The 18453-nt window shown below is 40.9% G+C and overlaps 2 protein-coding genes across 2 annotated transcripts in view; both read left to right on the top strand.

Annotated features, from left to right (window-relative positions):
• Positions 1-3067, top strand: part of gpib (glucose-6-phosphate isomerase b) — a 14529-nt gene extending 11462 nt beyond the window's left edge. The window contains exons 18-20 of the mRNA XM_080430457.1: positions 1-81; positions 213-239; positions 2871-3067. The exon at positions 1-81 is cut by the window's left edge and continues 39 nt beyond it. Coding sequence (XP_080286583.1) covers positions 1-81; positions 213-216 — 85 coding nt within the window. The 3' untranslated portion in view covers positions 217-239; positions 2871-3067. The remainder of the gene's footprint in view (positions 82-212; positions 240-2870) is intronic.
• A 5591-nt stretch (positions 3068-8658) lies between these two features.
• LOC308089231 (protein mono-ADP-ribosyltransferase TIPARP-like) lies at positions 8659-17414 on the top strand (the record flags this gene model as incomplete). The annotated part of the gene is made up of 6 exons (XM_080433839.1): positions 8659-8723; positions 9180-10073; positions 12614-12788; positions 15425-15612; positions 15744-15971; positions 16976-17414. The coding sequence occupies exons 2-6, from the start codon at positions 9190-9192 to the stop codon at positions 17412-17414; spliced, it is 1914 nt and encodes a 637-aa protein (XP_080289965.1). The 5' UTR covers positions 8659-8723; positions 9180-9189.
• Positions 17415-18453: the final 1039 nt, after the last annotated feature.

Consider the following 18453-nt stretch of genomic DNA (forward strand, 5'->3'; position numbering starts at 1 on the left):
TGAACTACAGAACAAGGACGAAGTGCACTCCCATGATTCCTCCACCAATGGACTTATGAATTTCCTCAAGAAGTACTACAAGTAAGCTTCCGCAAAGATTTCCTCTGTCTTCTACAGGCCATGGGGCCATCAGAGAAGCCAGGCGAACTCATTTCTCTGAACTCATTCACAAACGTCATAACATTCCAAAACTTCTTTTTTTCCTCTATAAGATAAGAATCATCAGAATGAAGGACAAGGTCAGTTAATAACAGTTCTGAACGGACTCCTGCACACCGCAAACGCTCTTTAGACCATTTAACTCTGGTGGATACAGAAATGATTAGAAAAGTGGTAACTGGATTATTCCTCTTGACCTGATCCCTATCAACGTATTGTTATTTTTTTGTTTGTCTGAGGAATTATTAGGTTTTAATGAATCAATGTATATTTACCGGCACATTTCCTGAATCACTCAAAACAGCCATAGTCAAACCAATTGTCAAAAAATGCAACTCCGGCCTATATCCAACTTCCCTCTTTTAAGCGAGTAAATTTTTTCTATCAGTTAAATGAATTCCCAAGCAATAACAACGTGCCTGAGGCCTTTCAATCTGGTTTTAGAGAAAACCACAGCACAGAGACTGCCCTAGTCAAGGTAGTAAATGACCTTGCTTAGAGTAAACACCGATGCCAAAAAGCTCTCTGCCCACGTTCTTTGGTACTCAGCGCTGTGTTTGACACAGTTGATCATGATATCCTTCTGGACAGACTTGAGAACTGTGTTGCTCTTTCCTGCACAGTTCTCAAGTGGTCATGTGGTGTTCCTCAAGGTTCCATTTTGGGCCCCATTCTCTTCAACCTCTACATGCTACCACTAGACCCTGTCACCAGAAAATACAAAATAGATTTTCATAGCTATGCTGAATTTCTGTATCCCCAGATGATTGTAGCCCCATTGCCGCCTTAATAAACTGCATCTCTAACATATATACATGGATGTTAGGAAATGTCCGCCTTTTAAAGAAACAACTGACATTATAGTCATTGGGGCAGAGGCCCAGAGAGAGAAATTGTCTGTTAAACTACAACCATTTTCACTCAACACCAAGCACCAGGTCAAAAACAATGTCATTTTTAGTCAGATCTAAATCTGAAGGGCCACATCAAAAATGACAAAAAAAATCATTTAAGAAATATCGACCATTTCTCTCTCAAGGTGACACACAGGGTGAAAAACTAATGCATGTTTTTAATGGTTACGGTCATGCTCTCCTGTCTGGTCTACCAAGAAAAGCAATTGGTCGGTTACAACTTGTCCAGAACGCAGCAGCATGCGTGGTGACCAAGACCAGACGGAGAGCACACATTACCAGAGTTTGACCATTTCTCACTTAGGCTGACACGGAAAAGCTAATGCATGGTTTTATTACTAGCCGGCTGATTACCGTAATGCTCTCCTGTCTGGTCTAGCCAGTGGTGGGAAAAGTACTCAAATGTTCTACTTTAGTAAAAGTATCAATACTGCAATGTAGAAGTACTCTGTTACAAGTAAAAGTCAGGAATTAAAAATTTACTTGAGTAAAGGTACAAAAGTATTGGTATCAAAAGGTACCAAAAGTAAAAGTACAGAAATGTTTGAAAATATCAGATCTACAAGCTCACAATGCGTCGCAGAGCTTGTAGATCCTAAAGTTTTCAAATAATTGTTGTGGAGTAAAAGTACAATATTTACCTCTGAGATGTAGTGGATTAGAAGTAAAAGTATTGGAAATTGAAAATACTCAAGTAAAGTACAAATACCTCAAAATTGTACTTAAGTACAGTACTTGAGAACATGTACTTAGTTACTTTCCACCACTGGGTCCAGCAACTGGTCGGTTACAACTCCAGAATGCAGCAGTACGCATGCTGACAAAGACCAGACGGAGAGCACACTTTACGCCCATTTTAAAGTCCCTGTATTCACTGCCTATTCGTTTTAGAATAGATTTGTATTAGTTATTAAATAACTAAAATCACTAAATCACCCTCATCTGCAATGCTTTTTAGGTATGTGCCCGGCATGCTGTACCCTTAGATCCTCTGAAACTGGTCTCTTAACTGTTCCAGAGGCTATAACAAAAAGTCATGGAGAAGCAGCTTTTAGCTATTATGGTCCTAGGCTTTAGAACAGCCTGCTGGAGGATCTATGGACCGTATCTGAATCCGTGGACAATTCTTAAAGAAATCATAAGACACACCTTTTTAGCATTGCTTATAGGTTTCTGCATTACGCTTAATGGTTTTAATTGGATTTTTTTTTTTTAAGTTTTTCTCTTTTCTTTTCTAATTGTGTTTTTATGATTTTTTTATCTTCCTCTTTTAATTTTCTCTTTAAAAATCTCTTCTTTGTGAAGCACATTGAGTTGCAACTGCTGTATAAAATGTGTATAAATAAGGTATGATTGATTGATTGATTGATTGATCGACTGATTGATTGATCGACTGACTGACTGATTGATTGATTGGTCAACTGATTGATTGATTGGTTGATTGATTGGTTGATTGATTGATTGATTGATTGATTGATTGATTGATTGATTGATTGATTGATTGATTGATTGATTGATTGATTGATTGATTGATTGATTGATTGATTGATTGATTGATTGATTGAGTGATGTGATTGAGTGATCTGCCTGGCTGACACTGGAGGATGAAGAGTCTTGCAGAAGCAGCTGGTCACTTCCATGTCATCAAGCAGCAGCACTTTCTATGTTTACTGTCATTCAGTATATCATGACTAGCCATGGTGCCAACTTTTCTATGTTAGTTTACTCGAGCTAAACTGCTACTCTTTCAATTACGCATTGTGGAAGGGGTATTCAAATCTTTCTCTGTCCCTCTAGAGACCACCATGACCACCACGAGAAGCATGAGAAGATCGAGCCTAAACTCGTGCACAAGCACAAGGAAGAGGTGCACACGGAAGAGGTGCCCATAGAAGTGATGCACTGTGCAGATGGGCCAGCGAAGAAGTACGCTACCGGACCTAAGCACTAGACTGAGTCTAGTCGTAGCTTTTGAAATAAACATCTTCACACAAGTCTGTTCTCACGTCTGTAGTGTTTTCTGATTAATGCTACGATGCACCTTTCACTTCTGGTTATTAGCTATCTATTTGTCCACGCACGCACAACGCACACACACACACACACACACACACACACACACACACACACACACACACACACACACACACACACACACACACACACACACACACACACACACACACACACACACACACACACACACACACACACACAATGATTGTACAATAATATGGATGTCTTTACTGGTTTTCCAAAAAATGTCAATAAAGAGATTACAACTAAGTAAGAACACTGCTGCTTGACTTTGAAAAAAAATTAAACAGGAAAGTGGGACTGTGGGAGCACATCACTCCTGTTTTATTTACACGGCAGTGTAGAGAAAACATTATTCTCTATTGCTTCGAGAATACTCTTCATTTTATATAAAAAGCATATGCTTCATCCAACTAATCATATTCCTAGGTAAAGGTGATTTATTTTTATGTAATCAAGAGAATCTATTATTTAAACGCCCACTAGATGGCACTAGACTGTGAGATTTAACTAAACCGCTGCTGTTTCTAGTCAATGTTACACAGGGTCAGAGGTCACTCTTGCTCTCCTCCATCCCCTCAAATCCCCAGACATCCCAGCATCCATTTATAGACCAAAAACAAACATGAGGCAGGAATGCATCTTGAAAACATTATGCAACCATCCAGTTCTTTTAAAGTCTGTGTCCTTTTGTTTATCACTCAAATATACTCAGTTTAAATGTGACATGATTGGGACGAAGTTGGCAAAAACTGTTAAATACGTTTGGTCCTGGGGCGGGACATAACTTCATGCTTTCATTCTACACAGTAAAATCCTCACTGCTAACTCCAAGAGTGTACACATTTTACCTGACCTTTATCATGTGAGATTGACCTGATATATATTTAAAAAAAAATCAGGAATGGATTCTACAAACAAAAAAACAATAGGTATTATTACTCATCCTTCTAGGACAAGGCGTTCAGTGGCCATTTTGGATATCTTCTTACACTTATATTTTGTTTAATGAATTTCAAAATACATTTTCTTAGAATGTGTGTATATAAACTTTTTTTTTTTTTTAAATATCTAGGTTATTTACAGAGGAAACCTTTGTGTTACATCTTTCATGAACACAGCAGTACGTCTTATGTAATATATAGTCATTATGCTTTCACTGTAATAGATAACATTCCTAGAGATGCTAATTATAACAACATTGCTGAAAAACATATAGTGTGAGATTTATCCCAACCATTTTTCAAAGAGAGAGGGTCAACACTAGAAAGAACCATCAGTTTGAAGTAGAATGCTTCATTCGGTTCTATGGATAATTTTGAAAACTTGTTTTGACATGGGGTTATAAATGGAGTGATAACACACAGAAAGCTACCACCGATGCAAGGCTATCACATATTTCCTAGCACTAGGGGTGTATACCTTCCCAAAAATCACTAATGAGAATTATTCTCCCCAGTCCAGATGATACCGATGACCCCAAATTTGGGGCACTGGCTCACGGACTAAGTAACAGAGGTTTTAATTCCAGCTCCAGTTTGTGGAGAAACTGGAGTTTGAGGCGCTCTACTATTTCCTTCAAGCCAAAAAGACATCAGGGGCACCCTGAAGAAAGAGGAGGAGAAGAGTCTGGCAGTGAGACCGAGAGGATTGATGAAATGACCAGAAGGATTTCAGTGGATGCTCCCATGGCTTTCAACCAGGTCAAGATACGAGGCCCTAGATGCATTTGGCTTGGGCAGGTGTTTACTGACTGGTACACAGATTTTGTGTACTCATCCTAAAAAATATAATATAAAGGATATCGGCCCTCAGTTTTCCACTATACTGCCGAAATAGACAGAGGAACCTCACTAACAACATCCCAGGAGATATATAGAGAGTTTTATACATTTATGAAAAACTCTCTCACTGTCACTGGTTGGGAGAGAGGCTCCCCAAATATATAACAAAACATTAAGATTGGTGGTTAATGGATATCAACATCTGGAGAACCTTGGAATCTAATACAGGAAGGGGGAGTAATAGGGATAATAATAATAAAGGATAGCTTTATTTACCAGTATGGGTTGTATCCAATAATAAGTCCATCACAGCAATGGAGGCGAAAGTAGCTTTACAGGACATGTATCTCTGTCTTCATTGTTTGCACACGTCTTTATTGTCAAACTGTATGAATAAGGAGCGTGCATGAACTTTAGTTTTAGTTTTTCAAATGTAAGATGTTGTATCCGTTTTCTCTTCCAGAAATGCAAGAAGAAGACACTGGAAAGGTACTGTAAATGGTCTATTATTATTATTATTATTAGGTCCTTCTCTCATTCTCTTATGTTGTAAAATTATGCCTACTTGTCTTTTGCTGTGCTAAATATGATATATTGAAAATATCTTGTGCAGGGAGAGAACATTCCATTCTGTTGAGGCCACTGTTCCTCAAGGCCACCATTATAACAGTAAGCCTGAGTGAGTCTGTGAGAATAGATAAGGGACTTCCCTGTCTAATACAAACTTCTGTCTAATGCACTGGGAGACACTTCAGGTGACCGGACGTGTTCTCCAGTGTTTGTAAACATTTAAATCAAACCAAAAGTGATTTGTTTATTCATCTTTTTTAATTCATCTCATTAGTGATCATTACAGATATTAGAAGTGTGCGGTGGAATTTCCACAGTTCCCTGGATTTTGATTTAATCGAGAACTTCTACCTCACCGAAAGACAGGAGAAAGCATCTGTAAATGTAAGTTTTTAAGTGACTAACACATTTCATATGAAAACCTGTAACTAAATTAATGAGCCTATCATGTGGTAGTTAAAATTCATTTTGTTTACTAGATATTAAATCTGTGTGTGTGTGTGTGTGTGTGTGTGTGTGTGTGTGTGTGTGTGTGTGTGTGTGTGTGTGTGTGTGTGTGTGTGTGTGTGTGTGTGTGTGTGTGTGTGTGTGTGTGTGTGTGTGTGTGTGTGTGTGTGTGTGTGTGTTGGGGGGGGGTGTCTAGCATACTCCATTGCAGTAATGGGTAGCCTAATAGGGGTACGGTGAGGTGCTGAGGGTGAATGTGAGAGAAAGTGGAAAATGGAAGAATTTATTTTACTACTATGTGTAATGATAAACCATTGTCAAACTTTGTGTGTGAAACTGATGATCTATAAAGTCTTAAACCAGATTAAATCAAAAACTTGATAATATGGGTCAGCCCGCTGCCTCTGTATTCCCTGCTGAGCCCTATTATTTAAAGTAGCCTAAAGTTTGATCAATTCGCTTTGCAAATGATCCGCAGTGGTGTAAAGTAACTAAGTACATTTACTCAAGTACTGTACTTGAGTACAATTTTGAGGTATTTTTTACTTTACTGGAGTATTTCAAATGTTCAGTACTTTAACTTCTACTCCACTACATCTCAGAGGCAAATATTGTGCTTTTACTCCACTACAATTATTTGAAACCTTCAGTTACTGGTTACTTTGAAGATTTTGATAATTATTACAAAACATACATAACCACTTAATATATACTTTGGCTATTTGAAATTAGCCGATCTACAAGCTCACAATGTCGCATTGCGATGTGTTGTGAGCTTGTAGATCTGCTATTTTCAAAAGATGTATGTATTGAACTTATGAAACAGGACATTCTGCATAATGTACGTTCTACTTTTGGTACAGTACATTTTGATAGCAATATTTTTTTTATTTTTGGTACATTTGACTTGTAACAGAGTATTTCAACAAAAAAAATGGAGTACTTTTTCCAAAACTGATCCGGTCTGTATGTGTGTAGAATAGAGAACGGACACAGAAAACAGTGTGAGCATGTGATACAGTATAAGTGCATGGGCCGGACTAGACTAGACTAGCCCAGATCAGAGGAGCACTGAGCAGTACCAGGCTTTCCACAGGTAGGTAAGGGCTCCTGTACTTTAGTTTAATAGCCTCATTTCAAAGAATTTCCCCTTTTATTTTCCACAACGTTTTGCCTGTGGCATCCTATGGGTTGTGCAGCTTGCAGATCGGCTATTATTGGGCGACATTGTCATACAATGATGGAAGTATAGACATACATAGCCTCACTCCCACGCCCACCCACGCACGCAAACACGCACGCACGCACACGCGCGCCTGCGCACACACACACACACACACACACACACACACACACACACACACACACACACACACACACACATGGCTCTGCACATGATGACACACATATCCTACCCATGATGTGATCAGCAGGCATACCCAGCCCTAGCTGTAGTATACAACCCTCGTAGACGTATTTATGATTCTGACGTTTTCAATCTACGAGAGTTGTAGGGTTCACGCCCCATGGAGACATGGACTTCTGCACTATGCCCCACAGACACTCCAAACATGTACAAATTGAAAATAAAGGTGCTTACCCCAAGCCCTAAATGTTAACTGACTCTACGGGGTAGTAGTTTAATGTAATAATCCACATCTTTCAATAAATAAGTGTTTTAATGCCGTCTGTGGCCGATTCTGTCGGAAGTTCCCAATGGGCGGTAGTGACGGGTAGTGACGGGGCGCATCCGGTGAAACCCGGAATTACACTAAATGTAAACAGGAAGTAAAAGAGGGTGAAAAAATGGCGTTCGGCCACAGACGGCATTAAAACACTTCTTTATTGAAAGATATGGATTATTACATTAAACTACTACCCCGTAGAGTCAGTTAACATTTGGGACTTGGGGGTAAGCACCTTTATTTTCAATTTGTACATGTTTGGAGTGTCTGTGGGGCATAGTGCAGAAAGTCCATGTCTCCATGGGGCGTGAACCCTACAACTCTCGTAGATTGAAAACGTCAGAATCTGTCACAAGCGTCATGGAACCACTTGTTCATGGTTTGCGATTTTTTAAAAACATTTACAACTGCTACATCTACATAAACGTTCAGATTTCAAATATAAAGTGCTGACCCCCAAGCCACGGATGTACCCCGTTAAAGTGCATTGGTCTAAGTACCCGTATCTTCCGTATTGTTCAATAAAACGCTTTTTAATCCGATCGCCGGTCATTTTCTCCGAATTTTCTCCAATGCTTTCAACAACGCGACCCTATCGGTTGGGAGGTGTATTGCACTCTGATACATTACAACAACACAAAAATAAATCGAAAATGGCCGCCGATAGGATTAAAATGCTTTTTATTGAACAATACGGTAGATACGGGTACTTAGACCGGTGCGCCTCAACTTCTTACATCCGTGGCTTGGGGGTAAGCACTTTATATTTGAAATGTGAACGTTTATGTAGATGTGGCAGTTGTAAATGTAAAACAAATAGCAAACTAGAAGTGGTTCCATGACTGTCATGGTATGACAGTCATGTTTCAGGGCTAACCCAGCCAGAGCGTGTAATAATCCTTTTCGATGCCGCTGTTCCAGATCGCATCCTTATCAGCTGCAGGTGTGCCTGGCTGGGAGTGGGCAGAGGAGCAGAGCAGATGCCCAGAGACCAGTAGTTAAATTGGTGTAATGTAATGTACTCCACTGTCTGCCTGTTTTTAGTTTTTATGTTTTCTGTGGGGACTGCGGATGTAAATTAGCATCTTTGCTAAATCCAGTGCATTTACACTACAGTGCATCGTCATGTAAGATACAATGTTCATTAATATGCGGTGTCCCGTCTAAATAAACAAATAAGGGAAAGTAAAAGTAAAAGTAAAACTTCTGGTCCATCAAGATGGACCAGAAAGTTTTACTTTCACTTTTACTTTACCTTATTTGTGGGCCATCGACCATGAACCTCGGAACGACGAATTTTAAGACTAAACTGCATGTCTTGATTTTCTTGAAGAGCAAGGAGGTGGAAAGCAAGGCAAAGACTTTTTATTCTAGACTAGAGAGTTGCATCAATGAGGGGGCAGAAACAGCGGCGGTCACGTGGTTCACGTATACTCCAGGCCTAACTGTTGCTTATTAAAACGTGAAGATTTGCATATTTCACGTTTACATTTTGGGTTTGGAAGTTTTTTTTTTTTTTTTTTTTAAGGTGCACTGTAGAAATAAACAAAAATGCCCTCATAAACAATTCCATTTCTCAACAGAATACTGACGATGACTGACCCCTCATCCTGCACACAGAGGAAGAGAACCAAAGAGTCCGACACTCCGAGTAGTCCAGCCCAACAGGATGAGCCCACAGCGCCTTTCATCCTCCTTGAGATCCCGCCTGGCACCAACACAGACCTCCCAGTGTGGCACGCCGTGCGCTCTCATCAGGTGGATATCACCTGGTGTGTGAGCCCTTACAGCATCAATGTTTTTATAACACCAAAGCCCTCCACGGTGTCCACAGTGTCCACAGTGGCCACAGTGTCCACAGTGACCACGGCGTCCACACCACAGGCAGCCGAGGCAAAACGCCTTAAGCTGAGTAATGATGATCTTTCCACAACGACCCAGCCTCCTCCTATCGCCATCCAGCCCCAACCTCAGCAGGGAGAAGACCCCCAGAACAGCTCCAACATCATCGCCGTCCGCCCAAGTATCCCCGTGGCCTCTGGCTGTAAGCCCTTTTTTGCCCTAGTAAAAACCAAGTCATTATCCTGCCCCCTCCCTTTCAGCCTCGCCCCGGCACAGCCAGCAACCCCACCACCCGGCAACACTGGTGGTGGTGGTGTCAAGAAAGCTTTATTCTTCCTCCTGACCCCAGCAGCACAGTGCAGGCCTTCCGGCTCCGCCCCGCCGGGCAAACCGGCGCTCACGTACCAGGATTTCCACACCAAGCAGCCCTGCGACATCCAGATCTGCGACGAGTTCCTCTTGAATGTGTGCCATAAAGGGGAGAGCTGTGCCATGCACCACACCCCCAACCCTTTCCACTGGCAGCTGCGTCTCACAGACACCAACCAGTGGGTTGACCTCAACCCTCGCTGCCAGCTCAGTCTGGAGAGGCTGTACTGTGACGTCAACATCGAAGAGGTCGATATCAAGGATGGGTGAGTAATATCAGTGGTGTAAAGCAACTGAGTACATTTACTCAAGTACTACTTCAGTACAATTTTGAGGCATACTTTTTTCAGCATTTCCAATTTTCTGTACTTTTACTTCTACTAACTTGCTAGTTACTTTGCAGATATCAATCATTATATTATAAAACATACATTAAAATGTAGCCCTATTTTATACCTAGGCTATTTGAAAATAGCCGATCTACAAGCTCACAATGCGAAGCGTTGTGAGCTTGTAGATCGGCTATTTTCAAACATTTTAGTACTTTTACTTTGGTACTTTAAGTATATTTTGATGCCAATACTTTTGTACTTTTACTCAAGTAACATTTTGAACACAGGCCTTTTACTTGTAACAGTATTTTTATATTGTGATATTGCTACTTTTACTTAAGTAAAATATCTGAGTACTTTTTCCACCACTGAGTAATATAATGGCTAATTAATACGATAAAGTATGCTAAAGTATAAGTTTGGCTTTAGAAGACAAGACCAAAGAACGGTGTCTGACTTGTTTGCCTGTTTTGCTATTAACATAATAACTTCACTTAAGTTTACATCATTCATAACCTGCAAAGTGGGGGCCGGGGGGAAGGAATAACACCAACTTTGTGGTGTTTCGTGTGGGGGGTGTGTAAGAGCATGTTTTCTCATGACTGGTCATATTCTTGTCTGAAATGGGGTTGAGATTATGAAAATAAAACAAATGTTCAAAGTCATGACAGTCACATGCAAGTACTGAGTTCTTATTATAGCATGGCTCGGCAAGTAAGTTTGACCTCGTTCCAATTTCTTTCTAAACCATTAGATGGTGGGCAAAAACTTAAGAACGGGAACTTGCGTCAGACCGCCTTTTACACAGTAATAACTGTAAGAGTGAATAAAGAAAGATTTGTGTGGTACAACTGCATACTGGAAGAACTGTGTGTGTGTGTGTGTGTGTGTGTGTGTGTGTGTGTGTGTGTGTGTGTGTGTGTGTGTGTGTGTGTGTGTGTGTGTGTGTGTGTGTGTGTGTGTGCGTGCGTGCATGTAATCACATTTAACAGGTGCAGATAGAAATGCTTGTGTAATCATTTTTTAGAGGCCACATCCTTGAATGTTGCACTTGGAGGACATTTAGTTAATTAAAAAAGTGAAAAAGACTATTTTATATGACAGTCAGTCGTACTCCTTTTCGAACGGAGAAGAACAAGAGCTCTTTCAATGTTCAGACTCACTTCTAGTTCTTTATAAACAGAGGCCCGGCTTCCAGATGTGCTCAGCTTGTTAGTCTTGACATTCAAATTAAAATAAAATAAAATATTGAGATATTCAGATACAAATAGTATAAGACCAGCAGATACAGTTACAGTATGTACATGAGGTTAATCTATTAGGACCGGGGAACGCATCTGTGTCATTTTAGATTTCTTTGGCTATTCAAAAATAGCAGATATACAAGCTCATAGCTTCGTGAACAAATCGTTAACATTTTTGCAAATCTTTTTTCTAACATTTTTAACTCAAATCTTTGCTTCTGGGGGTCCCTGGAACAAAATATTTTGATATAGCAACATGTTAGGATTTAGAAAACATTTTTAGATATGTATTTGGCCGCGGAGATCTACAAGCTCAAAACGTGTCGCTTTGCGCCGCGTTTCGAGCTTGCAGATCTGCTACTTTTCACACAAAAGTAGATCTGCTACTTTTGTGTGACGCTGTAGTATGATCAAGTAGGGCGTTAATTTACGAAAAAAAACAAAAAGTTAGAATATGGAGATAAGAGGTTTCTGATATCCACATGTCAGTATCAAGGAAAATGTTCCAGTTGACAGGCCAGCCTGGTGATGATAGGCGGTGATCAATCTCCTCGGCCCCTCCTGGCTTTGATGTCAGTGTCCTTGAGCAAGACACAGTGTTTTGTTTTCACATGGCATTCAAAGAAGAATGGAAAGAAGTCAACGCAAAGTTTTATCTACAGCAGGGGTCTTCAACAGGGGGTCCGGGACTCCTAGGGGGTCCTCAGAGTTACTACAGGGGGGCTGCCAAATCTTTGTGTGATATGATATTTTGTTTTTTACATTAACCACTTTAGCTTTTGCCAAGAAAAACTTTAGCCAAAAATAGCAGATCTACAAGGCCACAACGCCTCGCACTGCGAGGCGTTGTGGGCTTGTAGATCGGCTATTTTTCAGTATTTTTCAGTTCAGTGCCATAGTGCACCCTGCAGCCTGAGTCTGTGCTTGTCAACATGGATAAATAAAAGTATAGGCGGGGACAGATTCTCTATTTTGACATTATGTGGGACTGACAGCCCGATATTGCAAATTATTGTGAATTGTAAATGACTTACAAAAGAATTGGCTGAGCCGCCCGTAGGCCACGTGCATGTTGCCTGTCACTTACTGCATGTTCATCTTCTGCTACGTTCCCATTCAGGATATCTATTGTATTGATAATGTAGGGACCTAATTTATACTGGAAACAAAATTCAATGGATTTCACAGGCAACCTTACAATGTTGATGCATTCCCTGTTTTTTGTTGTAGTTTGCAGCAACTGAGCCTGTATTTTGACCTGATGGACGTGAGCTTCCAAATGGGGTCCAAGTATTCCAGGGTGAGACGACTGTCCAACACCAAGGACCCCACGAAGAGCCCTCGATTCCCCACCAAATGGCAGATCTACTGGCGGGACAACGGCGCATGGCAAGAATACACAGAGGTTAGGACATCATTATTATTTTTTTCCTCTGTGGCTCTACTCACTTTTTTCTATCTTTATTGGTCTTGCTTTGTGTTACTGTGATTTTCTATAAACGTTCTCTTCACTGCCTGATTTACCCCCGGATCCTGTCAGAACAGGACCCAGGGCTGCTCGGATTTGGACCACCTGTGTTGTGTTCCAGTAATTATGTGTGTGGATTGTGCAGTGGTGGAAAAAGTACTCCATTTATTTACTTAAGTAAAAGTATCAATACTGCAATGTAGAAACACTCTGTTACAAGTAAAAGTCCAGTGATCAACATTTACTTGAGTAAAAGTACATAAGTATTGGTATCAAAATTTACCTTAAGTACCAAAAGTAGAAAGTACTCATCATGGAGAATGGTTTCACAGGGTATAATATGTAGTATAAAATGTATTAAAACCTTTTGAAAATATCAGATCTACAAGCTCACAATGCGTCGCATCGCGGCGCGTTGTGAGCTTGTAGATTGGCTATTTTCAAATAGCCAAAGTTTAAATAAGTGGTTAATGTATGTTTTGTAATAATAAATCAAATCTACAAAGTAACAAGTAACTAAAGTTTTCAAATAATTGTAGTGGAGTAACAAGTACAATATTTGCCTCTGAGATGTAGTGGAGTAAAAGTATTGAAAATTGTTCTACTAGTAAGTAAAAGTACCTCAAAATTGTGTGTGTGTGTGTGTGTGTGTGTGTGTGTGTGTGTGTGTGTGTGTGTGTGTGTGTGTGTGTGTGTGTGTGTGTGTGTGTGTGTGTGTGGTGTGCGTGTGTGTTTTCTTTTTTTTCTTTTTTTTTATCATAGTTTTAACGCACTTACAGCGGTAAAACAATATTTGAAGCCCACACACATTCCACATTGTTGAACGCCAGCAGCCAAACTTGTAACCTGGGATCATTTACATTTTGTTTCTGCTCTCCCCAGCACCAACCTTTTGTCAACATGATGATAGCGTACTTTGAATTAATCTTCTCTCCCATTGAGCCAGGAAGCAAAAATGTAGTCTAGTCTAGAAGCATATACCGGTAGCCATACATTCCTAATGTTTAGCATCATCAGATATCATATTATTTTGTATTGTATTATCATTCTTTTATTGTGCAGCTCCTGCCTGATTGCATCAATGTGAGCATTGCTTTTGATAAAGGGAGGGGGGGGGGGTTTGCAGCCTACAGTACATATTTCGTGTGTCAAGGACTTCAAAGTCTACAAAGTTGCCTTATAAAAATGAAAGAAATTAGCCGTGCAGCTCGGGAACTGTTTGGTTCCCAAGGCTACTTACTTTATGACATGACTCAAAGTCAACGGGGAGCAGGTCATTATTGAGAAATAAACCTCGACAGGGTGATTAGAATAAAGATTTGTTTTCCTGACGGCAATGAAAGTAGTCCATTAATCTATGCCAGGTGCATAGTGTTGATAAGTGTTGATAAAATAGAATCAACATTTGGTTACTGCATGGTCTATTTCTCGCTTCAAATGTTTTCAAAAACATCCTTGAGAGCAATATGTATCTGTAAATGACATTGTGTGTTTGTTTACATGGCTGCCGTGTTGGATACGGCACAAAATCAAGCAACAAGGAAGATTGATATGAGCCAGGTGCTCTCAGCCTTTGATTAGACAGCGGTCTGTTATTGAGTTCAGCGGTCATTATTCAAAAATAACAGACCACTGAATTCAGGGATTGACCGATCAGAATCAAAGCATTCAACCAAGCCGTGTGTAATAAACATATTGTTATACCATTTCAATTGCTGAATCTAGTACACAGTACAAATCCTCAGTGTTCATTTATCATTTGTAACTCTGCAAGTCTACAAATGTAACCAAATGGACCCGTAAGGGTCATTTGTACACGTCAGGATTTTACAGCGAGTGTAGGCAGTGTGGTACTCACAGGTCCATTTGCTTAGTACAGTCTGCAGAGTGAATATTACAATGTGTAGACAGTGTGCACTCAGGTGCATCGGGCACTTTGAAGTTTGGAGCCGGCCTGTCTGCTGTGTTCTGATCTGGGACTTATTTTAATGAATACAATGTCATTTTAACCAATCTCTATGGGAGAGATCATGTATCATGTGTCATGTACGGAGGTGGTCTTCCAACTCTACCATTGAGAAATTTAGACTCAAGTGTCACTGACTGGTTGACAAAGTCAGTAAAGCACAGTCTTAGCCCTTTTTTGTGTTTTTCCTACCATCCACCCCCCCCCCCCCACACTAGATGCGGTGCCATCTTTATTTCAGTATAGTTCTGACATCATTGGCAATTATCTCTTTACATCAGAGTCAATAGACGTAAAACATAATGGATCTTAGCTTTATGCATCCACTACTATCGTCTACACCCTCCACTCAACTTTTGTCTCTGTCCCATTCTGTTTTATTTTTAAATATATTTTGAGCTCCAATGGGTGTCAGTACTGTACGTTGGTAGTGGTCGATTCACCATGAAATTCACCATGAAATTTCACATAGAGCCATAGTTTCTCATGTATCATGAACTGATGGTACCCAGCAATTCCCAAAGTGCAGTGCCTTATGTCTGGCCTGGGGTGCCGCAAGATCTGTTCATTTCCATATTTTATAAGGTCTAATAATGTGTCCTATTAGGATCTGTCCAAGTTGCTGTTGGGGAAGATGGCTGACAAGGAGGAATGCAGCTTCCACATCGGCGCCCGGGAATACACGGTGGATTTCACCCATATGATTCAAACTAATGTAAACACAGGATTCAAAAGATCCATTCGATGCAGGCCCACTTATCGCTTCCCTGACTCCATACAGCTATTCTTGGATCGGTAAGTGTGCCATGTGTGTGTGTTTTACTCATCGGTCTCTGTCTCTCTTCCTGTATGTACTGCTCTCTCAGTGACCTTGCTCTCACATCTCTTTCCACTTAACTTCCATGGACCTTCACTCCACCTCCCAGTGAGCCTTCTGAGACCAACTTCAGTGTGAACCCACTGGAGGACTTCGCTTGCTGGTACCCCCCTGTATGGAGTCCTGTCCCACACCAGGACTACCGGCTGGTGGACGTCCCGACGGGCACACAGGCCTTCCTCAAGGTCCAAAACATGTTCTATCAAAGCATCTCCAAGGTGGAAGTAGTCAGCATCCAGCAAATCCAGAACCTCCTCCACTGGGACAAGTTCCAAAGGTTTGTCTGTTGTCAAACACAGACAAAGATACTTAGTGCAGGATTTGGCCTGTTAACTTTTGCATTTAACCACTTAAAGGGATAGTTCACCCCCAAAATAACTTTTTTTCTATCCATTATTTCTATAGTCCCCCCATTGAGAATTGAATTCATGGATATTTTTTTGTTTTTGTCACATTCCTAAGCCAATAATCTGATGCCAGGCAGTGGTTCCGGTAGGAGACACAAAGAGTCTCCTTGGTCTCTCCTACCGGAACCGCTGCCTACCGGTCCGCTGGTCATCAAATTATTGGCTTAGGAATGCGACAAAAAAAATATCCATGAATTCAAGTCTCTCTCCATGGGGTGACTAATCGATAGAGTGAACTATGGGTGAACTATCCCTTTAAACCCCTGTAAGGGCCATTGCATTTCATTAGTACACACAGGTGTTTTGATTTGGTTCTTGATTATTGTGGCTTTGATTTGTTTTGATTAACTGTGATATTATTGGTTAATCAGTGATCAGTTAAAACAGTTTCTGCCTTGGGAGTGGCTCGCTGAATATATAAGCCATCTTAATTATGCGTGAATCAGTGAAGCTGTGCAAAGAGAAGAGAGCGCATTAGTTTTTGACCATGCATGCACACATGCAGACATGCTGAATTTATGTTTTATGTTATTTTGAAAAGTTTTTAATAAGTTGTAAAAATACATTGTGTGTCATCTGTAAGCTTTGCAACACAGTTTTGGAGTGGGTTTATGGACAGTAAGAAACCGCACCTACACCCCCTAATACTTAGTTGACTGGGGTTTGCTCTATGTTTGGTCCGCTCTTCTTTTTCCCTCTACACCAAATCTGGGTTCAAGTGGTTAAGGCTTGCTTTGAATGTGCTGAATGTGCTTGCTTTGAAGCCAATGAATTCATAAATAGTTTTGCAAGAATATCTATTGATGGTCCTCGTTCCATTTGGTCCTTTGAACACAGCGTTGTTTGCATATGAACACAAACGTTTGTGTTGCAGGCAGAAGGCCTACATGCTGAAGCATTACTCCAACCCAGCAGAGCCTGTGGAAAGACACCTCTTCCACGGGACATCCATCAACGCTGTGGAATACATTTGCCACAACAACTTTGACCCGCGTCTGACGGGGGTCAATGGATCGGCCTACGGGGAAGGTTCTTACTTTTCCAGCGAAGCCTCTTACTGCAACAGTTACTCAACAAAGTCAGAGGATGGGGTCCAGCACATGTTCTTGGCCAAGGTCCTGGTGGGGAAGACGAGCCTGGGAAAACGCAGCTACCGCCGGCCACCGGAGAGGGCACCAGATGACATCCGCCGCTTTGGCACCTGTGTGGATAGCGTGAAAAAGCCTTCCATCTTTGTAGCCTTTGATAGCTGCCAGTGCTACCCATACTACCTTATCAAGTACAAAGAGCTGGTGATTGATATAACACAGTAAAATGGGCATGCTGTTGATAGTTGGGGCGGGTAGGGCTGCACAATTGTATCCTTTCAGCATTGATATCGCAATGAACATGTGCAATAGTGTCACTGCAATGCATGGCTGAGCCAAATTGGGCGAGTCAGTCACACTGAACTAAAAACACTTATTTTTTTTCTCTTTTTTTTTATCCCACGATTTTGTAACCGATTTTTTAAGCCAGTGCCAATTGCCTATGTAATTCTGGGCGCTACACTCCCTCTGCCAGCCTAGGGAGAGCCTAGAGCCGAGCTCATGTCTCCTTCAATGCATGAGAGCCAACAGACCTTCTTATCACCTGACAGGGGAGAGTTTCCCTGGTTGGACGTAGCGCGTGGAAGGAACACGTTATTCCAACCAGTTCCTTTCCCCTCCATCAGGCGCCCCGGCTGGCCAGGGGGAGGCAGTATAGTGACCAGGATTACTGCATGTTTTTGTGAGGGTACCTACACGGGGAGAACATGCAAACTCCACACAGAGAGGCCCTTTCGCCAACCCCACTAAAAACACTTCTTGGCAGAAAATGAAAACTAGCAAGGTTTGCGTTCATGACTACTTTGGAAGAAAAACCTAACAGTCAATCTGATAAATGATTTATTTACTTGGTAACTGGTCACATTCTGCCTTCAGAGGTGTCATGTTGAGTCAACCAGAGTATTGTAGTCACCCTAGTCATTGTTCGAGTGATCAGTTGTTTACAAGCTATTGAAGTTTATATATATTCAGATCTGCATAACACGTATCTGGTGAAATAATGTATGCAATGTCCATGTTTGTTCAATATCTTTCAGCCCTAGTGTGGGGGTTACTTCTTTGTTCCTAATGCTTGCTTACTGTTGATTTAATTTCAAACTGAGACACCAAAAACTAAAAAACTAAATACACGGTTTCTAATTCTGTACATTTTGATACTTTTGTCTTGTAGGGAAGATCTGTATCTCAAAATGAGATATCCACCAGTTGACGAATGGGGTACCTATTCTGATACTGTACAGATTTTTGAATATTTTTGTAATAT

This window comes from Gymnoscopelus braueri (genome assembly GCF_963280865.1).
Source record: "Gymnoscopelus braueri genome assembly, chromosome: 1".
In the NCBI taxonomy this organism is placed as follows: Eukaryota; Metazoa; Chordata; class Actinopteri; order Myctophiformes; family Myctophidae; genus Gymnoscopelus; species Gymnoscopelus braueri.